Consider the following 21,209-nt stretch of genomic DNA (forward strand, 5'->3'; position numbering starts at 1 on the left):
TGGCAATGAAAACCATGCCTGCTTTGCAAGGTTGCTGTTAGGATTAATTCTCTAGAGAGCCCCCAGAAGCCACTTTTGGGTTTGAGATGGTTCAAGGCCAGACCTTGCATGACAAGAGTGGGGACAGCTTTCCACAGGCCTCAACTCAGTAAGACTCCTGGGCAGTTCTGCAATCCCAGCCTCATGCCCTTTGTACCCTCCCAAGAGGCTGCCTAGCCTCAGCTTCGGCCCCCACCCAAGAATCCAAGGAGCAAGGCCAGTTCTTTTTTTTTTTTTTTTTTTCTTCGTTTTTTAACAGAGAATGTCTCGGCTGGGTGCGGTGGCTGACGCCTGTAATCCCAACACTGGGAGGCCGAGGCGGGCGGATCACCTGAGGTGAGGAGTTCCAGACTAACCTGACCAACATGGAGAAACCCTGTCTCTACTAAAAGTACAAAATTAGTCGGGCATGGTAGCGGTCGCCTGTAATTCCAGCTACTTGGGAGTCTGAGGCAGGAGAATTCCTTGAACCCAGGAGGTGGAGGTTGCGGTGAGCCAAGATCGCACCATTGCACTCCAGCCTGGACAACAAGAGTGAAACTCCGTCTCAAAAAAAATAAAAAATAAAAAAGAGAGAGAGGCAGAGAGAGACAGGGTCTCATTCTGTCACCCAGGCTGGAGTGCAGGGGTGCGATCATGCTTCACTGCAGCCTCGAACTCCTGGGCTCAAGCAATCCTCCGGCTTCAGCCTCCCAAAATACTGAGGTTACAGGTATGAGTCACCCACCCGGCCTCATTTTTATTATCTGTAGAGATGGGATGTCACTGGGCTGCCCACGCTCGACATGCTGGGCTCCAGCGATCCTCCCTCCTCAGCCTCACTGGCAGCTGGGATTACGGGACCGCCCGGCCTGCTTTTTTGCAACCTCCAGACCCAAAGGCTCCAGAGCAGGCTGAGGAACAGCGGAAATCTGGCTCCGGCCCACACATTCCCCAAATACTGACGCAGCACCCTTGACCTCCAGATGCCCCTGTGCTCCCTTCCGCTCAAAGACTGCGGGGAGGGAGGAGTCCTCCAGGCCACAGGGAGAGAGGTCTCCGCAAGGTGCCCGCGGGCCTGGAGGCAGGTGCGCGGGGCCCGGCTCCGACTGTGCGTGCGCGAGGGAGCAGGGCAGGGCTGGGCCTGCGGGAGCGCGGCCTTGCGGTCCCCGGGCCTCCTCTCTGGGCGCCCCGTCTCGGCTGCGCCACCTGTAACCCAAGCCCGGGGCCCGGTGTCAGCGGCGGGGTGAGCCGGGGCCGGGGAGGAGGCGCCCGGCAGCACCCACCGGGTCCCCGCAAGGCCGGGCGCAGCTCGGAGCCGGGAGAGGGCCCAGCGCGTGGCTTCCCGGAAGGCCCCGCGCACCGGAAGGCGGGAGGGAAGGCGGGGCCAGCGCCGGGACCGCCACCGAGGCCTGCGCGACCCTCCGCGGGGCCGGGGCCAGGGAGCCGGGCAGGGAGCGGGGGGGACAGCAGGGCCCGGGTCGCGGGCGCGTCTCCGTCTCCGCGCGGGCCGCAGCCGCCTCTGACCGCCAAGCCCGCGCCGCAGGACTTCGCTCCCGCGGGTAAAGGTGCGCCGAGCCGGGGCGGGGCGCTTCCCAGGCCGCGCCCCGCGAAGGGAGGGGGCACACCAAGAGCAGGCCTGAGGCCCGGGAGCGCCTTGAGGGGTCCCCGCCCTGTGGGGAGGCCCTCCCGCTGCCGGGTGGACACTGTTAGTGTAGTCATTGTCCTTATGGGGAAACTGAGGCAATGGAGAGGCCGAAGTCACACAAGTAAGCATCAGAGCCGGGACTAGAGTCCCCGGCCCTGGCTCGTTGTCACCCAGGAGTGGCGTAGGCGTGGGTGTGGTGGGTGGGGGTGGGGTGCGGATGGTGGATGGAGTGGGAGTGGGTGAGGTTGGGTGGGGTGGTGGGTGGGGTGGGGGATGTGGGTTTGGCGGGACTGAGGTGGGGGGATGTGATGGGTGGAAGGTTGGAGAGGGGTGGGGTAGGGGTGGGGTAGGGAATGTGATGGGTAGGGGTGGGGTGGAGTGAGGGTGGCTGGTGGGGCAGGGGCAGGGCTGGGGGTAGGGTGCTGTATATTATAAATGCGACACGGATCCTACAGGACCCCTGTGGGGCAGCAGAGCTGGCTGAGCCATATGGGAAGAAGATCTGGGCCATAGTTTAGATTTGGTCAGGAAGGGGCGTTAATGATTTAGGAGGTGAGAATAGTTTTGGGGGTGAGAGGTAGTTTGTTGAGCTTTTTTTCTTTGAGACAGTCTTGCTCTGTCACCCAGGCTGGAGTGAAATGGCGCGATCTTGGCTCACTGCAACCTCCGCCTCCCGGGTTCAAGCGATTCTCCTGCCTCAGCCTCCCGAGTAGCTGGGATTACAGGCACCCGCAACCGCGCCCGGCTAATTTTTGTATTTTTAGTAGGGACAGAGTTTCGCCCTGTTGGCTAGGCTGGTCTCCAACTCCTGACCTCGTGATCCACCTGCCTCAGCCTCCCAAAGTGCTGGGATTACAGGTGTGAGCCACCTGGCTCGGCCAATTTTTGTATTTTTTTAGTAGAAACCTGTAGTTCCAGCTACTCAGAAGAATTGCTTGAGACCAGTTGCCTACCAGCCTAGGCAACATAGGGTGACTGTGCTTCTGGAAAAAAAGAAAGAGAGAGAGAGAGAAAGAGAGAGAAAGGGGAAGGGAAGGAGAGGGAGGAAAGGGGAGGGAGGGAACAGGAAAACAAAGAGAAAAAGAAAGAAAAAGAAATAGGGATACTTTGAGAGGCTGTCAGGCAACCTGTTTATTGGTTAAGTATCTAGGTAAGGTGCATGCTGCCAGGAGGGGCTGGGGCAGAGAAGGCAGGGTCCTGCTGGGTGGGGGTGGGCGCGGGGGCAGCCCCTGCTCAGCCCTTCATTGCTGTACAGAATGGCAGGTCCTATGTGGCCTGGTCTGATTTTTCATGAGAAATCAGGAATTTGAGGTGTATGTGAAGTCTCCTGATTTTTAAATATTGGCAACTAATTTGCTTAAAAAAAAAAATAAAACTATGAGCGAATCAAAAAAATGTTTACTGGTGGGCTCCACCTGCCACCTTTGTGCTGGGGTACGGAGGGGCATTGATAAGAGCCAGCACGTACAGTGGAGTTTCATAAATTCCACCGGAGAGCTGGAAAGGTGATCGAGACCACTGTGGCTCTTCAGAGGCCCCTCTTCTAATTTTTTGTTAAAAGAACAGGGTACTTGGAATTCAGACGGCTCTCTTCAGAGCTATCCAAAGACTTCATCTCCCTTATCTCATACAATCTGGTCCAAACTCAGAAAACTAGGCTGCTGTCTGCGGGATGGGCTTGTCTCCATCTCTCTCTACCTCCCGGAGCAGCCCGGGTGCCTGCAAGAAACCAGGGCTTCGAGTTGGCATTTGCCTTCCCTGTGGCTGGCAGATGGGCTCCCTGTGATCAGGGCCTGGTATGTGGACAAATCTGAGTGTAAAGTAGGTGTGATACATTGGTGGGGGGAGCCACACTCCCACCCCCTGAGGTCTGTCCCCATCCTCCCTCCTCACCCACTTCCCTGTCATTTACAGACAAAGGCAGCCTCGAGGTGGGAGAAGGTGTAGGGTGAGCTTCCCTCTCAATCTGGTGAGCCTGGAGATTTCTGGAAGCTGAGCTTTTTAGCAAGGGCTCAGGAGATGGAGTTACTAACCTTTCTTCCCCAACAAAAGCCTGTTAATGCTCTAACTTCTGAAATGATTATTGCAAAGAAATTAAACCTTGGATGGAGTCAGCCACAGCATCTCTACCCGTGGTGTGGAACTATTAAAACACAGCGACTTTCTCCACCTGCCCTCCTCACACACGCGGTGATAGCTGCTGGCCTTCCCATTCTGCAGAGCCCTGAGCTTGTGTCTCGGTGAAACCAGCCTCATTGTCTGAGGTGTCACCAAAGTTCTTGGTCTCATGGCCAGGGAAATCAAGGACACAGATTTCCTACCAGAGGGTAGGTTAGAGCAGAAGTTTAGTAAGCAAAAGGAAGAAAGTTCTCTGGATCAGAGAGGGGTCCCAGAGAGATGGGTTGCCGTTTTACAGTGAAATGCAAAGGGTTTTATAGACAAGCTCCTGGGAGGGGTGCTTCATTTACATAAGGTGCGAATTTCTGAGTCCCCACCCCCACCCTTTCTAGTGCACCTGCTGGCTTCTTAGCCTGAGTTATGCCATGTTGCTTATCTCTTTCTACTGAGCATGTATGAAATAGGTAGAGGTTTTGGGGGCGTGCAGAACACTCCACAGTGGACGTGCCTGGTCCAGGGCAGCTCTTCTTATCAACGCAAGCCTCTATGTCTGAGTATTTCTTTCTTTTTTTTTGAGACCAAGTCTCACCCTGTCACCCAGGCTGGAGTGCAGTGGCTTGATCTCTGCTCACTGCAACCTCTGCCTCCCAGGTTCAAGCGATTCTCCAGCCTTCCAAGTAGCTGGGATTGCAGGTGCCCGCCACCACGCCTGCTAATTTTTGTATTTTTAGTAGAGATGAGGGTTTCACCATGTTGAGTAGGCTGGTCTCGAACTCCTGACCTCAGACAATCTGCCTGCCTTAGCCTCCCAAAGTGCTGGGATTACAGGTGTGAGCCACTGTGCCCGGCCTGTCTGAGTATTTCTAAGAAGGGAGAGGACTGTGCTTACTGGGGCCCACTGTATGTCCGTATGTCACACAGGGGACCCCTTTCTCTGTTAGAGCTTGCCTTCTTTGTGTTTCTTAAAGGAAAATGACCTCTTAGGCTGCTTTTTGTTAGAAGGGAATTCTGCTAAGGACCCTTGCCCTAACTATTTGCCTAATTGATTTATCTCTCTCCTCTCACATTGATGCCGGCCTGGCTGGGCCCGCTGGAGTTGGGTGTAGCATTTTTGCAAGGACATCTCTTTAGCCTCTGTAGATTTTCATTTAGAGTCATTCCGAGCAGGTTGGAAGCTGTTTTTTTTTTTGTGGGTGGGGGGTAACCAGTAGAGCTAAAGTAGTTTTGTATCTGTTTCCTCTTCTACATCCATTTTCTTGCTGAGAGTGCAGGCCCAAAACACCACTCCTAAAACTGCAGACAACCTGTTTTGGGAGTGGTGTCGGGCACTAGCCTGGAAGTCAGCCTTGCAGCAAAAGCATGGCAGAGCTCAGGGTCGTCACACGCTGGGAAAGGGAGCTTTCTTGCAGCCTCCAGAGGGGCCTTCCTGAGACCTGGGTGGTGCCTTTCTTTTTCCAATATAATTGACAGATGAAAAGCTGGATAGAAACCAGAACTAAACTCAAAGGTGATTAGATATTTTACAGCAGGATTTTGAGCTTTTTCTAAGATTTTGCTGTAAAATTATTTCCTTTGGTTACGTTAATATGTACTTGAAATATATCTCATTTTGTGCTAGGCATGGTGGCTCACGCCTGTAATCCCAGCACTTTGAGAGGCCAAGGCAGGCGGATCACCTGAGGTCAGGAGTTTGAGACCAGCCTGGCCAATATGGCGAAACCCTGTCTCTACTAAAAGTACAAAAGTTAGTCGGGTGTGGTGGTGCATGCCTGTAATCCCAGCTACTCGGGAGGCTGAGGCAGGGGAATCACTTGAATTGGTTTTGGTGAGCTGAGATCTCCTCATTGCACTCCAGCCTGGGCAACAAAGCAGACTCTGTCTCAAAAAAAAAAAAAGTATCTATTTATCTCTCTCTCTCTCTCTCTCTCTCTCTCTCTGTGTGTGTGTGTGTGTGTGTGTGTGTGTGTGTGTGTGTATCTGTCTGGCTATCTCATTTTGTTTGTGTATGTAACTTTTCAGGACCATGGCGACTGGATAAATCAAGTTCTGCCCTCTGTCTCCCCATTTCTGGTGGCTTCTGCCCATTCAGTGCTGATGCTGTGATAATGCCATTTTATTGTTTAGACATTTGTGTATAAACAAATCTTGAGCACTGGAATAGTGGAAGGGGGTTCTCTTCTAGAGAGAAGGAGGAGGTATTCAACCTGTCTGCCAGCAAAGGGGCTGGGCAGAGCCGGGAAACCATGAGGGGTTTTGGGAGACCCAGGGCACAGGGTAGCCAGAGTAGGGACTCACAGGCCCGAATTCCCCTCCAGTCCCTTATATGAGCAGGGCTTACAAGGCCTGCCCTCCCACTGCCTCTCATACTCCAGGGGGCCAAAAAGACATATCTAGAGGTGCTTGTTTGCTTTCTGAATTTGAAGACTGAGTAACGAATGTCAGAGTCCTGGGTTATGCCCTCTTGGGGTCTTGCTGCCCAAAGTGAGTTCAGAGGAGCACTTTGGGGGCTTGTTGGAAATGCAGAATCTTACCCTCCCATACTGGTTGTCTCTTACAAGGTTTCCAGTGATTCCCATGCTCTTGTGGAGAATCACAGATCTAATGCGTGCCAAAGGGGAAAGAGAAGGGAAATTTACACGGGCAGGAGTGGAGGGTGCTCTCCTGGGATTGCAGAAAAGTTCTGAGAACCTGACTTTGTGGTCATCTCATGGATTCATGGGTTTGTTCTCTGGGCTCAGAAGGATATCCCAGGATTGGGAGAGCAATTTCACATTAGGGACTTCTGCTTCTGGATCATCCTTGGGTCAGAAAGGCACACGTGGCTGGCTGTGGTGGCCCACGCCTGTAATCCCAGCAGTCTGGGAGGCTGAGGCAGGATTGCTTGAGCTCAGGATGTCAAGACCAGCCTGGGCAACATTGCAAGATCCCGTCTTTACAAAAACAAAAAGTTAGCTGAGCGTGGTGTTGCATGGCTGTAGCTCCAGTTAGAAGGCTGAGGTGGGAGAATCACTGTAGCCCAGGAGTTCAAGACTACAGTGACCGTGATCGCACCACTGCACTCCAACTTGGGCAACATCAAGATACTATCTGTTTTAAAAAAAAAAAAAAAAAAAAACAAATGTAGTGGCTCACACCTGTAATTCTAACACTTTGAGAGGCTAAGGCACAAGGATCTCTTAAGCCCAGGAGTTCAGGACCAGCCTGGGCAACGTAGTAGTTATCTCTACTAAAAGTAAAAATAAAATTAGCTGGGGTTGGTGATACACACCTGTTGTCCCATCTACTCAGGAGGCTGAGGTGGGAGGATTGCTTGAGCCCAGGAGGTTGAGGCTGCAGTGAGTTGTGATCACGCCGCTGCACTCCAGCCTGCACAACAGAGCAAGACCCCATCTCAAAAAAGAAAAAAGATATTAAGCAATAGAATCTATACAAAACTTCCTTAGTCGAGTTGCTCTAGCAGCTGTTTCGGTATTTCCACATAGAATGAAATGGGAAGTGCTGGTGAGGAGGGAAGTGCTGCTGGAGACTTGGGCTCAGCCAGAGGTCTGAGGAGACCCAGCACCTCGTAGCCCCTTTGATTTTCTCAGCCCTTGTATTCTCCGGAGCCTGCCACTCCCAGTCCTGACTCCAGCATGGCACACGTTTTCCCGACCCCAGAGAATTGTGCTAAAGGTCACGCGCCAAAGGTCTACTCCTCCGTCTATCTATCTATCCATAAATATTGCAAAGCCTGGGAATGCTTTCATGTATTTTATTCTCTGGTTGCCTCATCTCGTACCTGCTTTTAGTGTCCCATGGGTACAATTGTGTTGACTTTTAAGAGCAGTTGCTTAAGGCTGCCCATGGTGCGTTTCAGGAACAGAAGGTTCAACAGTGTTCGTTCAGAGACATCCTGGGTCCAGAGCCTCCAGGTTATGCCAGGTACTTCCTACCCATCCTGCTGGCACTGTGCAAGGGCGCAGCCTGTAGGGGCTGTCTCTGTCTTAGAAGGGAGGTATCTGACCCTCTGCTCAAGGGCCCACCACAGGCCGGTGCCCGTTTGGTCGCAGAGCCCCGTCCCTTCCTGGCTCTGGCTTGGCATCAGCTCAGATACCCACTCACGCCAGTACTTCCCGGTTTCTGCTGGGCTTTATGTGCAGGGCATTCCCCGGGGCCAGTGCAAAGGCCGCTGATGCCAGAGGGGTAAGACCGCCTCCCTCGTGATGAACCGGCAGCACATGTGGCAGGGTTGCTCCTTAATCTGTCGTAAGTCAGAAGTTGATCAGAGGGCAAAGAAGACCTTTCATCCACTCAGCTGCTGCTATTTGCTTATTCACTAACTGCTGCCTGCTTGCTCTGTGGGAAGTTTCCACCGTCCGGATGCTGTCTGTCATGCAGGCACTTGGAGCTGCTGTGCTCTCCTGAGAAGGGGGACCCTTCCTTAAAACTCTAGGAACTAGAGAGGCATTGGGATGGAAATACTCTTACGCTCATTAAAACTGTCCTCTGAACTTCTCCCTCGAAGGCCAGCAACGATGACCATCATGGTGGAGGACATCATGAAGCTGCTGTGCTCCCTTTCCGGGGAGAGGAAGATGAAGGCAGCAGTCAAGCACTCCGGGAAGGGTGCCCTGGTCACAGGGGCCGTGGCCTTCGTCGGGGGTTTGGTGGGTGGCCCGCCGGGACTTGCCGTTGGTAAGTGCAAGTGTCTCACTGAGACAGCCAGCCTCAGGGGTGTTATAAAAGGGCCACTGAAACACAGTGAGAAGGCTGGGTGCGGTGGCTCAAGCCTATAATCCCAGCACATTGGGAGATCTAGGTGGGCGGGTCACCTGAGGTCAGGAGTTCGAGACCAGCCTGGCAAAACCCCGTTTCTACTAAAAATATAAAAAAATAGCTGAATGTTGTGGCAGGTGCCTGTACTCCTGGCTACTCAGGAGGCTGAGCCAGGAGACTTGCTTGAACCCAGGAGGCAGAGGTTGTAGTGAGCCAAGATCATGCCATTGCACTCCAACCTGGATGACAGAGCGAGACTCTGTCTTAGCTAAAAAAAAAAAAAGAAACACAGGGAGAAATGAGCTCGTACAGGTGGCGTCCTGCGTCTCGTGGGAGGAGTTGGTGGAGTTAAGGTTGCCTCTGGGAAGTGATCTTTGCAGATGTAATTTGTCCTGTTGGAAATACAAGCTTGTGAGTGTGAATGTCTCAGAAGTGTGGCACACTCTTGAAAATGGCATCTGTGTCATTTGGGCCTGGAGATGCCCTTCTCCCAGTGCTGGGATCCCAGAACAAGTGTTAGAGCGACAGACCTTTGAAGATATCAGGGTGTCCTGGGTCCCATGGTGGCCTCCCTCACCCCATCATGACTACAAGGTTCCTGCAGAAGGCAACCAGGGAGGAGGCTGGGAGGGGCTGTGCTCCTACTCAGCACATGCGGTGTGACCGTTTCATGTGAGCCGGCTCATTCTGAGAGAGCTCCCCAGTACTGAAAGAGACCACCCCAAAAGAACTGCCTTTCACTCCTAGAGGGTCTGCCCTCTCCTTTGCCACCTGCTTTTTTTTTTTTTTGAGACGGGGTTTCACTCTGTTGCCCAGACTGGAGTGCAGTGGCATGATCTTAGCTCATGTAACCTCTGCCTCCTGGTCTCAAGTGATCCGCCTGCCTCAGCCTCCCAAAGTGCTGAGATTACAGGTGTGAGCCACTGTACCTGGCTGTTTACCACCTGGTTCTATTCGAGAATCAATTGCTGGCAGTGAATGAAAGCTTGGCTAATTTTTCCACTGTTCCTTGGAGCGAGGATGAAATTATTTCCTTTGGCTTGGGGCGGGAAGAGTTCCTATGTCCTGAACCTCAGAAGGTCTACCTGGCCTGAGGCTGTGGCCCAAACCATAGGCCAGGATGGAGTCAGAGAGTCGGCTGCCCTTCAGACCTGTCGGGGTGGCCGTAGGGACCTGCTGTACAGTTTAGCAGGGGTTCTTACAAAGACTGTGCATTTGTTGCATCAGGCTTGGCAGATATTTGCCACATGGCTGCTCCGTGCTGGCCAGCCTGAGCTGGGGACGTGGGGCCTGGAGAGCTCACCGTCTGGTGGAGATCCCTTCTGTGTGGCGGGCAGTGTCCGTGCTCACGGGCAGGACAGAGAAGCGCTTTTCTGATGAGGCTGGCTTCTGTTCCCTGGCTCGCTGGCCAGGTTCCTGCCCTGTTCTTCCCTTCTGTGGTGGGACTGACATTCAAGGACATTTCATTAAGCTGAGGCTCACATCGGGGAGAAAAATAAGTGTGTGGGTGGCCCCAGAGCTGCCCTCTCCGTATTTTCCTTTCCAGACTCCATGAATTAGTGAGGCCTGACTTGAGCTTCTTGCCATCCGGGAAGGAAGCGGAGAGGCGGGAGACAGGGCCATTTCCTTCTTCCTCGATGACACTCCGCATCTGTGCCCCCACCTCCATCTGAGTGCTCAGGGGAGGGCTTTGGGGATCATTTTATCGTATAGCTGTGCCCAGATGCTATTTTGGGAGCACATATTTTATTCAGATTGAGTAAAAGCTGGTGGAGAACAGGATGTCCACAAAGAGAACCCGGGGGATTCACTACTTCCAGCCCCTGGTCACGGGGTGGGAGCATCATTTTACCCTGAAAACAAAGGAATTTTCTCCTCTCCAAAGAGCCAGTAATTTGCTGGTCGATATTTCTGGCGACTTTTTGCATTAAGTGCTGCTCTAAATCAAATATTGATGTTCTCATAAAGCTTTAGTGCACATGAGTGCAACTCTTGTCAACTCTGAGCATTTCACTGGTGTCATGGGGAAAAGTTCAGTAAAACTTGTAAATTAGCCAGTTTTCCTTCCCTAGAATTCTCCTTTTTTTTTGCAGAGGAGGTGAAGCCTGTCTGCGTGCGGCATTCAGGCTCTGGGATATGAGGCTGGCCCCAGCTCAGTGCCCGGGGAGGTGTCTGCTGCAGGGGACTCAGCGCTTGGCTTCCTGAAGAGGCCAGCGCTGGTTTTGCTGCCTGTCCTCCGAGTCCAGCCTGCCAGTGGGTTCTCTGTGGCCTGGGCTGCATTTTTGAAAGAAACTTTTCATTTCACAATAATACTAGGTTTACAGAGAAGTCGCGAAGATAGTACAAAGGATTCCCATGTGTGTGTCCTCCATCCAGTTTCAGTTCTGCTAGCATTCACATGTATTCCTGTACATTTGTCAGAACTAAAACCAGCTGGGGGCAGTGGCCCACGCCTCCGTAGTCTCAGCACTTTGGGAGGCTTGCGGCTTAAGCCCAGCAGTTCGAGACCAGACTGGGTAACATAATGAGACCTCGTCTCTACAAAAAAATTTTAAACAAATAAGCCAGGCATGGGTGGCGCATGCCTGTAATCCCAGCTACTTGGGAGGCCAAGGTGGGAAGATTGCTTGAGCCTAGGAGTTTGAGGCTGCAATGAGGTATGATCACACCACTGCACTCTAGCCTGGATGACAGAGTGAGATTCTGTCTAAGAAAAGAAAATCTAAGAAATCAGCACTAACCAATACATGACTGTCAACCACTCTCCAGACTCAATTTGCGTTTCCGCAGTTTGTGCATTAATGGCCTTGTTTTGGCTCCAGGATCCAGGCTGAGACACTGCATTGCACTGAATCGCCTGCTTCTTAGTCTCCTCCGGCCTTTCGCACTTTCTCAGGCTTTCCTTGTTCACAACCTTGCTAGTTTTGAGGAGTACTGGGCAGGTATTTCGTAGAACATCTCTCAGTTTGAATTTGCCTGATGTGTTTAGGATGGGACTGGAGTTAGGAGTCTTTGGAAGGCATGCCTGGGAGGTGACGTGCCCCTCTCCCTTCTCTCTCATTAATTCTGGGGGTATGTGACATTCACACCACGTCGTCAGTGATGTTGACCTTGAACACTTGGTTAAGGGCATTTGCTGGGTTTTTCTGCAGCAAAGTTTCTGTCTCTCTTTCCATACTCTGTTGAAAGTGAGTCACTAAGTCTAGCAGGCTTCATCTTTAAATATCTGATTGGTGATATTTAAAACTCGTGAGACGTTTTAAAGCTACAAACCTGGTATTTTGTGTGGTAGCAATGAACTGGTGTGAAGTAGCCACTGCCCCTTCATAGGAACCAGGCCGTCCAGGTCTTCTGTGTCCTGGGCCTCGGAAGGTCCATGCAGTTTAGGGCTTGGCCAAGACTATAGGCTGGGATGAAGTCACAGCCTGCCATGCATCTGACCTCAGCAGGGGAGGGGCCAGGTAAGGCCCACCAGCCCCTTCACTCTTCTCAGTTCCTGCCTGGCTCTTGGAGGCCCTTGACTTTGAGACCCCTTCCCGAGGGCACCTTCCCTTCCTCTGCACCATATCCTGCACATGGCCCCTTCAGGTAGAACTTTCCATGGATATATAAGTCGCAGAATAGCATGACCTAACCTTGGTAATGAGTTTACATTTAAAAATAATGTGTCTGCCCTTTTAGGGTGGCAGAAGGAGAAATAGTAAACTACCTTAAATTTGTTATTTATCACCGCACGACTTGGAGGCGTTATATGAAAAGCACTGCTTCAAGAAGAAACAGCCTCCTTATCTGTCCCCAGGTCCTTTAACTGCGTGGGCTCACTGAGATTTCATTAAGTTCAGGGGCAAGGAGCATATCAGCTGCCCCGTGGAGGAAATTCAGTCTCACCCCTGAGATGACTTTTTTTTTTTTGGAGACAGAGTCTTGCTCTGTTGCCCAGGCTGGAGTGCAGCGGTGTGACCTCGGCTCACTGCAACCTCCACCTCCCAGGTTCAAATGATTCTCCTACCTCAGCCTCCTGAGTAGCTGGGATTACAGGCATGCACCACCATGCCTGGCTGATTTTTTGTAGAGATGGGGTTTCACATGTTGGCCAGGCTGGTGTTGAACTCATGACCTCAAGTGATCCACCTGCCTTGGCTTCACAAAGTGTTGGTGTTACAGACGTGAGCCAACGCACCCAGCCTGAGATGGTTTCTTTTGAAAATGCATCTGTGGCTAGGCGCGGTGGCTCAAGCCTGTAATCCCAACACTTTGGGAGGCCGAGGTGGGTGGGTCACCTGCGGTCAGGAGTTCAAGACCAGCCTGGCCAACATGGTGAAACCCTGTCTCTACAAAAATACATAAACAGCCAGGCATGGTGGCACACGCCTGTAATCCCAGCTACTCAGGAGGTCGAGGTAGGAGAGTCGCTTGAACCTGGGAGGTGGAGGTTGCAGTGAGCTGAGATCATGCCATTGCACTCCAGCCTGGGCAACAGAGCAAGACTCCATCTCAAAAAAAAAAAAGAAAAAGAAAAAGAAAATACATTTGTTTCTCGGCCTTCTCCTTTGTGATGAGAGAGATTTTTACAGTAAGCCCAGGAACCTCTGTCAGCCCTGAAGAAGATCTTAGTGGGCCCAGCCCTGAGGTGGGAGATAGGGCAGGCTTCATTTTGCATCCCTACATGTGGAGCTTAGGGAATGTGTGTTGGGTGTCAATTATCTGAGCCGAACGGACAGAAGAACACCTAAACCTTTGCCCTGCACACTGCCTAGCAGAGCAGGCATGGCACGGAGCCCGCTCTGGCCCACTCACGAATGTGCCTGCTCGTGGCACCGGCGGTGTGCGCTCTGTGGGAACTTAAGTAATGCTGTCACTTATGAATAAGACCCCGCTAATTGAATGCTTCCTTGTTTTCTAGGGGGTGCTGTCGGGGGGCTGTTAGGTGCCTGGATGACAAGTGGACAGTTTAAGCCAGTTCCTCAGATCATAATGGAGCTGCCCCCTGCCGAGCAGCAGAGGCTCTTTAACGAAGCCACAGCCATCATCAGGCACCTGGAGTGGACGGACGCTGTGCAGCTGACCGCGCTGGTCATGGGCAGCGAGGCCCTGCAGCAGCAGCTGCTGGCCATGCTGGTGAACTACGTCACTAAAGAGCTGCGGGCTGAGATCCAGTATGATGACTAGGCTGTACCTCCGGGGAGGTGGGGGACTCCTTTGGATGACTCTGTGACTCTGAAGAGGTGGCTTGGGAGCTGGGAGATGCCCCTGGGTAACCTCCACTTCATCAGTGTACTGCTAGCAACGTCCTGCTGGAGAGGCGACCTCCGTGCAGTGTCACGTTCCAGAAATTACTTACCAAGAAGCATGTACTGGCGGCGTGTGCACTGACGTGCCATCACAGCCCCCGACTGGCCCCCCCGGTGAAGAGCAAAGGCCTGCCTGCCGCAGGTTTCAGTGGCATCTACTGAATGCTCTCACCCGCGTGGGTCTGGGGAAATGGTTATGCTCAGCCAATGGTCTGACCACGCCTCATCCTCCCCGGGGGCCTTCTCATCTTGGGAGATGACTCCTCTTCCAAACACCTCCTGCAGGACTGGAGGCTGCCTCTCTGCAGGCCCTGGGGTCTCAGAGCCTTGGAAGGGCCCATGCTGGAATCACGTTTACCTCTTAGTGCAGCCCTCCCCTACCCAGGGACCGCCAAATGGCCCCATGGAGGGGACGGGCGGCCTGCTGAGTGAAGCCTCAAGCACCAAGTGGACTTGACCCCAGCCCCGACTAGCTGCACACCTAGACTCGCCCTCCCAGGGCCTCGCTCTTCCCATCCGAAAAGTCACGGTAGTCCTTGAGGTTTACTTCTCAAATGAAATATTTTTAGTAAAAAGTACAGGCATACCTCAGAGATAATGTGCAGTAGCATTATGTCTAAAACAATGTACAAACCTTAATTTAAAAATATTTATTATTCAAAATGCTGACACAGAGACACAAAGTGGGCACCTGCTGTTGGAAAAATGGTGCCAATCGACTTGCCTGATGCAGGCCCGCTATAAACCTTCCGTTTTTGAAAAAACACGGTATCTGCAAAGCATAGTAGAGAGCGGTATGCCTGAATTGCTCTTGCTGAAGTGGTGTGATATAAACTATCTCTAAGGAATGTTTCCACCCTAACGATTTCCCCAGTACAGTCAGCTCTCTGTAACCGTGGGTTCCACATTTGGATCCAACCAGCCTTGGATAGAAAATATTTGGAAAAAAAAATGCATCTGTACTGAACACGTACAGACCTTTTTTTTCTTGCCTTTATTCCCTAAACAATATGGTATAGCATATTTACATAGCATTTATAGTGTATTTGGTATTGTGAGTAATCTAGAGATGATTTAAATTATGCAGGAAGGTGTCTGTAGGTTAAATGCAAACACTCTGCCATTGCCTATCAGGGACTTGAGCCTCCTCAGATTTTGTGTCTGAGGGTTGGGGGTGCAGTCCTGGAGCCCGTCCCCCGTGGATACTGAGGCATAGCTGTACTGTGTGTTTTCACTTTGCTTTCAGAACTACAACTGGAGTGCGATTGATTACAATAAATGTTTTTCTAAAAAGTCATTTTCCCACATATTTTGTGTAAAGTATCTCTAACACTCAGAGTCTTACAAATGGAACAAGAGGGGAAGTACCAGATTTGTGGCTTTAAAGAATGCAAGAGTAGGCCAGGCGAGGTGGCTCATGCTTGTAATCCCAGCGCTTTGGGAGGGCAAAGTGGGAGGATCGCTTGAGGCCAAGCATTTGAGACTAACCTGGGCAATATCTCGAGACCTCCATCTCTACAAAAAATGTAATTTATTGATCCCCAGCTCCTGGGGCAGGGCAGGGACTTGGGACTCTCCTCTCGGCCCCAAGAGGAGAGGCTCGGAGGGAGGCACTTGTGCTGAGGCCTCCTTAGAGGAAAGCTCAGTATCCCAGCACCTCCGTGTGTGTAAGGACTTCAGTGTGAATTATAACCCATGGTGATTAAGGAAGGGCTGAGCCTTTCTCTTGCAGAGCGATTGCTCTTCTGCTGGCCTCGTCTAGCACAAATCAGGTGCCCTAACACAGGCCACACTCCTGGAGTTAATGAAGCCGCCTTAATCATTTATGTGCCATTTGAATTGATGGGGGACAGGGCAGGGGTGGGAAGGAGGGGTTGTCTCTCTGTGAAAACTGAGTGTGGCCTTTCTGGATGAACTGATCATTCTTGCTCTTCCTGCAAATAAGTAAGTCCTTCATACGGTCCCTGGATCTAAAAATGGAAAATCAGGGCATACCCACCTCCCAATCTGCTGTAGCTTTGGTGGGCTCTAAAGTTGCCCTGTTTAGTGTAAAGGAAAGAACACTTATTTGCAGACAGCATGAGAATGAAACCTCGACAGAGATATTTGGGTTCAGTGCTTCAAAGTTGGGGGCACTTTTTCCATGTTAAACAAATGCCAGCTTCTCCAGCTGCTTAAAGCAAATCCCCCTGGAACAATCGGGGCTGAAAACGAGTTCCCTTTGTTAGGCAATTGGGCCCCCCTCATTCCTACTCATGCATCAGGCCCCAGTCTGTGTCAGGTCCAAGGGACACGGGTGGTCCCAGCTCAGAGGTCCCATGTCCACTGCAGCCCCTCCCACAGCCTGCCCACCGCTACCACAGGGAAAAACACACATGGAAATGATGGTCCAACTCTTGACCAGTTTTGTGTCTGATGGGGCAGGACTTGCTGAGTGAAGACGCCGAGACCACTGGGTCCTGGGGTGACTCGGAGGCTTTGGGCCCAAGAGGGCAGCCTGAACCTGAAGTCTCATCTCCCCCGGGAACTGAAAACATTTTTCTTGATTTCCCCCAGGAAATCAAGCTTCTGCTTCTCAGCTCCTGTGGTTTTAGTATTTATATATCTGTATCATCTTTGTAGAAATTTATTTATTTTTGAATAAGTAATACTTGCCTGGTACAAAATTTCAAAGGTGCAGAAAGGAAGAGCAGGCCTCCTCCCAATGCTGACCCCAGAGGCAACCACTGTTACCAATTTCATGTGCATTCCTTTTTTTTTTTTTTTTGAGACGGAGTTTCGCTCTTGTTACCCAGGCTGGAGTGCAATGGCGTGATCTCGGCTCACCGCAACCTCCGACTCCCGGGTTCAGGCAATTCTCCTGCCTCAGCCTCCCGAGTAGCTGGGATTACAGGCATGCGCCACCATGCCCAGCTAATTTTTTGTATTTTTAGTAGAGATGGGGTTTCACCATGTTGACCAGGATGGTCTCGATCTCTTGACCTCGTGATCCACCCGCCTCAGCCTCCCAAAGTGCTGGGATTACAGGCGTGAGCCACCGTGCCCAGCCTCATGTGTATTCCTTTAACTGTTTTGAAATAAGTCTCTGAAAACTGCTCATTTCCTTTTGTCAATATTTCTTGCTGAAAACCTAGAAAAACTCAGAAAGAATAATGACATAAAAACCACAAATTTGACCACCCAGAAAACTGCTGGTAACAAATTTGGTGTCTTTCCTGCAATTGTTTTAATGCTATGTATGTATGTTTCTAACGTATTTGCCTTCCCATCCTATATATCCCTTTGAACACCTTTATCAATGAAGGTTAAATAACATTTGTGATGTAATTTAAGATTCCTTGTGAATATTTTTAATGTCTGCATAATATTCCACTGTGTCTAACCATGTCCCTGGTGTTGTTTTCTTTTGTGAAAATGCTGAAGTATTATGGTAATACTCTGTTAATAGTCTCTTTATTGCATTCTGATATATAGTCTTTAGGATTCATTCCTCAAAGTGAAATTGCTGGATTTAAAAGTATACAGCATATCTTTTTTTTTTTTTTGAGATGGAGTCTTGCTCTGTCACCCAGGCTGGAGTGCAATGGCACAATCTCAGCTCACTGCAACCTCTGCCTCCTGGGTTCAAGTGATTCTCTTGCCTCAGCCTTCCGAGAACCTGGGATTACAGGCGCCTGCCACCACGCCTGGTTAATTTGTGTATTTTTTAGTAGAGATGGGGTTTCACCATGTTGGCCAGGCTGGTCTCATACTCCTGACCTCAAGTGATCCACCTACCTTGGCCTCCCAAACTGCTGGGATCATGGGCGTGAGCCACCACACCTGGCCAAGTATGCAACATTTTTTTAAGATGGTTGATCTATTAGGTCAGAATCCTTTCTGGAGAGGTGGTATCATTAACTTACTCTCCCAACAAGGGGGCACACATCTCACTGCATCCCCACCAAGAAGCAGAGTGCTAGTGTCTTCTGCCTTGATTAATTTCATGGGTGACTACTGACATCTGGTTTGATTCATTTTCCTTTGATTATGAATTGGGTTGATTGATCTGTAGCTTGGCTGTCTCTCAGTGAAAGACAGCTGGAGGTAATCCCCTATGTGACTGCCTTTTCAGGGGTGCTGGGACCCCGACCCCAGTTCCCTGTGGCTGATCCAGCTGGGAGGGTGAGCACGGAGTCAGCTACATGTGGCGGCGGGGCAGCTGGGTGGCGGGGTGTCTGGGTGGCCATGTAGTATGGCGTCTAGGTGGCTGAGTGGCAGGGTGTCTGGGTGTCCAGGTGGCAGCATGTCCAGGTAGCAAGGTGACTGGGCAGTGGGACAACAGGGTGTCTGCGTAGTGGGGCGACAGAGTGTCTGGGTTGTGGGGTGGCAGGGTGTTTGGGTGTCTGTGTGTCTGTGTGGTAGGGTATCCTGGTGGTGGGGTCTCTGGGTGAAGGGGTCTCCAGGTGTTCAGGTGGCAGGGTGGCAGGGTGGAGAGATGTCCAGGTGGTGGAGTATCTGAGTGTCTTGGTGTCTGGGGGGCAGGGTATCTAGGTGGTGGGGTTGCTGAGTGCCCAGGTGTCCAGGTGGCTGAGCTGCAGGGTGTCCAGGTGTCCAGGTGGTGGGGTGTCCAGGTGTCTGGGTGTCTGGGTATCTGGGTATCTGAGTGGCAGGGTGTCTAGATGGTGGAGTGACTGAGTATCCAGGTATCCAAGTGACTGAATGGCAGGGTGTTCAGGTGGCTGGGTGTCTGGGTGGCAGGGTGTTATGTTTCTGGATGTGAGGTGTCTCGGTATCTGGGTGTCAGGTGTCTAGGTGTCTAGGTGTCAGGTGTCTGGGTGTCTGGGTGTCAGGTGTCCGGGTGTCGGGTGTCCAGGTATCTGGGTGTCCTGGTGTTCAGGTGTTAGCTGTTGGTATCGGGTGTCTGGGTATCAGATATCTGGGTGTCGGGTGTCTGGGTGTCAGGTGTCTGAGTGTCAGGTGTTTGGGTGTCTGCATGTCTGGTTGTCTGGATGTCAGGTGTCTGGATGTCTGGGTTTTCGGGTGTCCAGGTGTCAGGTGTCTGGGTATTTAGGTGTTTGGGTATCAGGTGTCCAAGTATCTGAGTGTCTGGGTGTCAGGTGTCTGGGTGTCTGGGTATTAGGTGTCTGGCTGTCAGGTGTCTGGGTGTCAGGGTGTCTGGTTGTCTGAGTGTCAGGTGTCTGGGTGTCTGGGTGTCAGGTGCCTGAGTGTCAGGTGTCCGGGTGTCAGGTGTCCGGGTGTCAGGTGTCCGGGTGTCTGGGTTTCAGGTGTCTGGGTGTCTGGGTGTCCGAGTATCTGGGTGCGTGGGTATCTGGGTGTCAGGTGTCTGGATGTTTGGGTATCTGGGTGTCAGGTGTCTGAGTGTCAGGGGTCCATGTATCTGGGTGTCAGGTGTCTGGGTATCTGGGTGTCAGGTATCTGGGTATGTGGGTGTCAGTTGTCTGGGTGTCAGGTGTCTGTTGTCAGGTATTTGGGTGTCTGGGTGTCTGAGTATCTGGCTCTCTGGTTGTCTGGGTGTCAGATGTCAGGTGTCTGGGTGTCAGGTATCTGGGTGTTGAGTGTCTGGGTGTCATGTGTCCAGGTGTCTGGGTATCAGGTGTCTGGGTGTCCAGGTGTTTGGTGTTTGGATGGTGGGGTGGCAGGATTTCTGGTAGCAGGGCTGGCCCTTCCAGTGGGGTCTGGCCCAGGGAGGGCTGCAGGCTGCTGGTGGGTGAGGTAGCTCTGAGGAGGACACCTGGGTGCAGGGACCCAGTCATCATAGGAAGAAACCATCTGCTCAGGGCCGGTTATTAACCTGCTCCAGTGTTGCCGTTCCCAGGCAGATGGTGCGTTTTAGCTGGATGACTGCTTTGTGTCTCTGTGCTGAGGTGTCTGGTTGGAGGGACGCAGGCCTGGCTGCTGCGTGCAGAGCCGGGAAGCCGCAGGGCTGGGACACGGCCTGGCATCCGCGGTGGGAGGCGCCCTCTGGCGGGCCAGCCGGGCACGACCTTCCTCCCCCTCTCCTTGTCCCCGCCAGGCCAGGCTCAGATGGTGGCTCTCAGGATGCCGTTTTGTGTGTTTCCAACGGGAGGGTGCAGAGGCCACCCTGAGGCTTTCATAAGCCATGGACAGAGCATCAGCTGTGTCTCCTGAAACCTTTTTGCATATAAAACAGAATATCTCTCAATCCCAACCATCAACATATGGCAATTAAGAAATGCAGGACTCAGGCCGGGCGCGGTGGCTTACGCCTGTAATCCGAGCACTTTGGGAGGCCAAGGCGGGTGGATCATGAGGTCAAGAGATCGAGACCATCCTGGTCAACATGGTGGAACCCCGTCTCTACTAAAGATACAAAAAATTAGCTGGGCATGGTGACGCGTGCCTGTGATCCCAGCTACTCAGGAGGCTGAGGCAGGAGAATTGCCTGAACCCAGGAGGCGGAGGTTGCGGTGAGCCGAGATCGTGCCATTGCACTCCAGCCTGGGTAACAAGAGCGAAATTCCATCTCAAAAAAAAAAAAAAAAAGAAATGCAGGACTCATCTAAGCTGTGCAGAAGGGGGCATTGCCTGATGTGCCTTCAGTTGGCTGGAGGAGAGAAATGACTTTATTAGCTGGAGGAGGACTCTAGGACCATGATGACAGCCACAGGTCAGCAGGCCGAGCTCGGGCCTGGCCAGCTGTGTCACAGCCTTGGCGTCAGCTGTGGGTGCCCCCAAGTCCTGGCAAAGGAAGGAGCTGAGAGGTGGTTTTCTAAGCTGTGGATGTGGTGGCTGTAAATTTTATTTTTCTGGGTTTTAAGAGAAGGACTTTACTCATTCTTGTTAGCAATTAAGCAAATGCAAGTATAATATCTAGGAGATATCTATTGTACACCAATTAATTAGTAAAAATAAATACAAATGACCAAACCCACAGCTGGCAGGGCTGTGGGAAAGCAGTGTACACATATGCGCACACATGCACATGCACACACACACACACACACACACGTAGGAGGTGGTACGCAGCAATGCGGTATTTTGGGAGAGTGATTTGATGAAAAAAAATCACAGGAACTATCATATATATCTTCCAGCCAATCGATTTCACTTCAGAGAAAACATTCTAATAAAATAATTCAAGTGGAAAAAATTAAAGATATTCATAGCACCGCTGTTTATAATAGCAGGAAAAAAGAAGAAAGAATTCCACTTCTGAACACAAGGGAAATAGACTATGTATGTGAGCAAGATGCTGGAATCCTAATAGCCAAGTGTAACGGATAGAGAACAGGGCTGGGCATGTGACATTCTGCGGATGTACCCCCCCAGCACACACATTTATTTACCTTACCACAATTTCATGCTTCAGCGCTTGGAGGGAATAAGAGAGAAAGAGGGATTGCAGGCTGGGTGTG

At 51.6% G+C, this 21,209-nt stretch overlaps 1 protein-coding gene across 5 annotated transcripts; it reads left to right on the forward strand.

The window, feature by feature from the left end:
* The first annotated feature begins 1,026 nt into the window (after positions 1 to 1,026).
* On the forward strand, positions 1,027 to 15,127 carry CUNH19orf12 (chromosome unknown C19orf12 homolog). Of its 5 annotated transcripts, none has more exons than XM_012448432.3 (3): positions 1,027 to 1,106; positions 8,289 to 8,458; positions 13,443 to 15,127. In XM_012448432.3, exons 2-3 carry the CDS (start codon positions 8,299 to 8,301, stop codon positions 13,706 to 13,708), a joined length of 426 nt encoding a protein of 141 aa, XP_012303855.1. In that variant the 5' UTR covers positions 1,027 to 1,106; positions 8,289 to 8,298; the 3' UTR covers positions 13,709 to 15,127. The 5 variants fall into 5 exon arrangements, with proteins under 5 accessions (XP_012303855.1, XP_012303853.1, XP_064237601.1 ...); XM_012448430.3 differs by having other exon boundaries at positions 1,071 to 1,106; positions 7,573 to 8,458; XM_064381530.1 differs by lacking the exon at positions 1,027 to 1,106 and adding an exon at positions 1,650 to 1,787.
* Positions 15,128 to 21,209: the final 6,082 nt, after the last annotated feature.

This window comes from Aotus nancymaae, unplaced genomic scaffold (assembly GCF_030222135.1).
Source record: "Aotus nancymaae isolate 86718 unplaced genomic scaffold, 86718_ANA_hifiasm-v0.15.2.pri h1tg000028l, whole genome shotgun sequence".
In the NCBI taxonomy this organism is placed as follows: domain Eukaryota; kingdom Metazoa; phylum Chordata; class Mammalia; order Primates; family Aotidae; genus Aotus; species Aotus nancymaae.

Coding starts and splice junctions, on each gene's coding strand:
- CUNH19orf12 (XM_012448430.3), top strand. CDS start 8,236: ATGGAAATACTCTTACGCTCATTAAAACTGTCCTCTGAACTTCTCCCT. Junction 8,459..13,442: donor CCCGCCGGGACTTGCCGTTG/GTAAGTGCAAGT, acceptor CTTGTTTTCTAG/GGGGTGCTGTCGGGGGGCTG.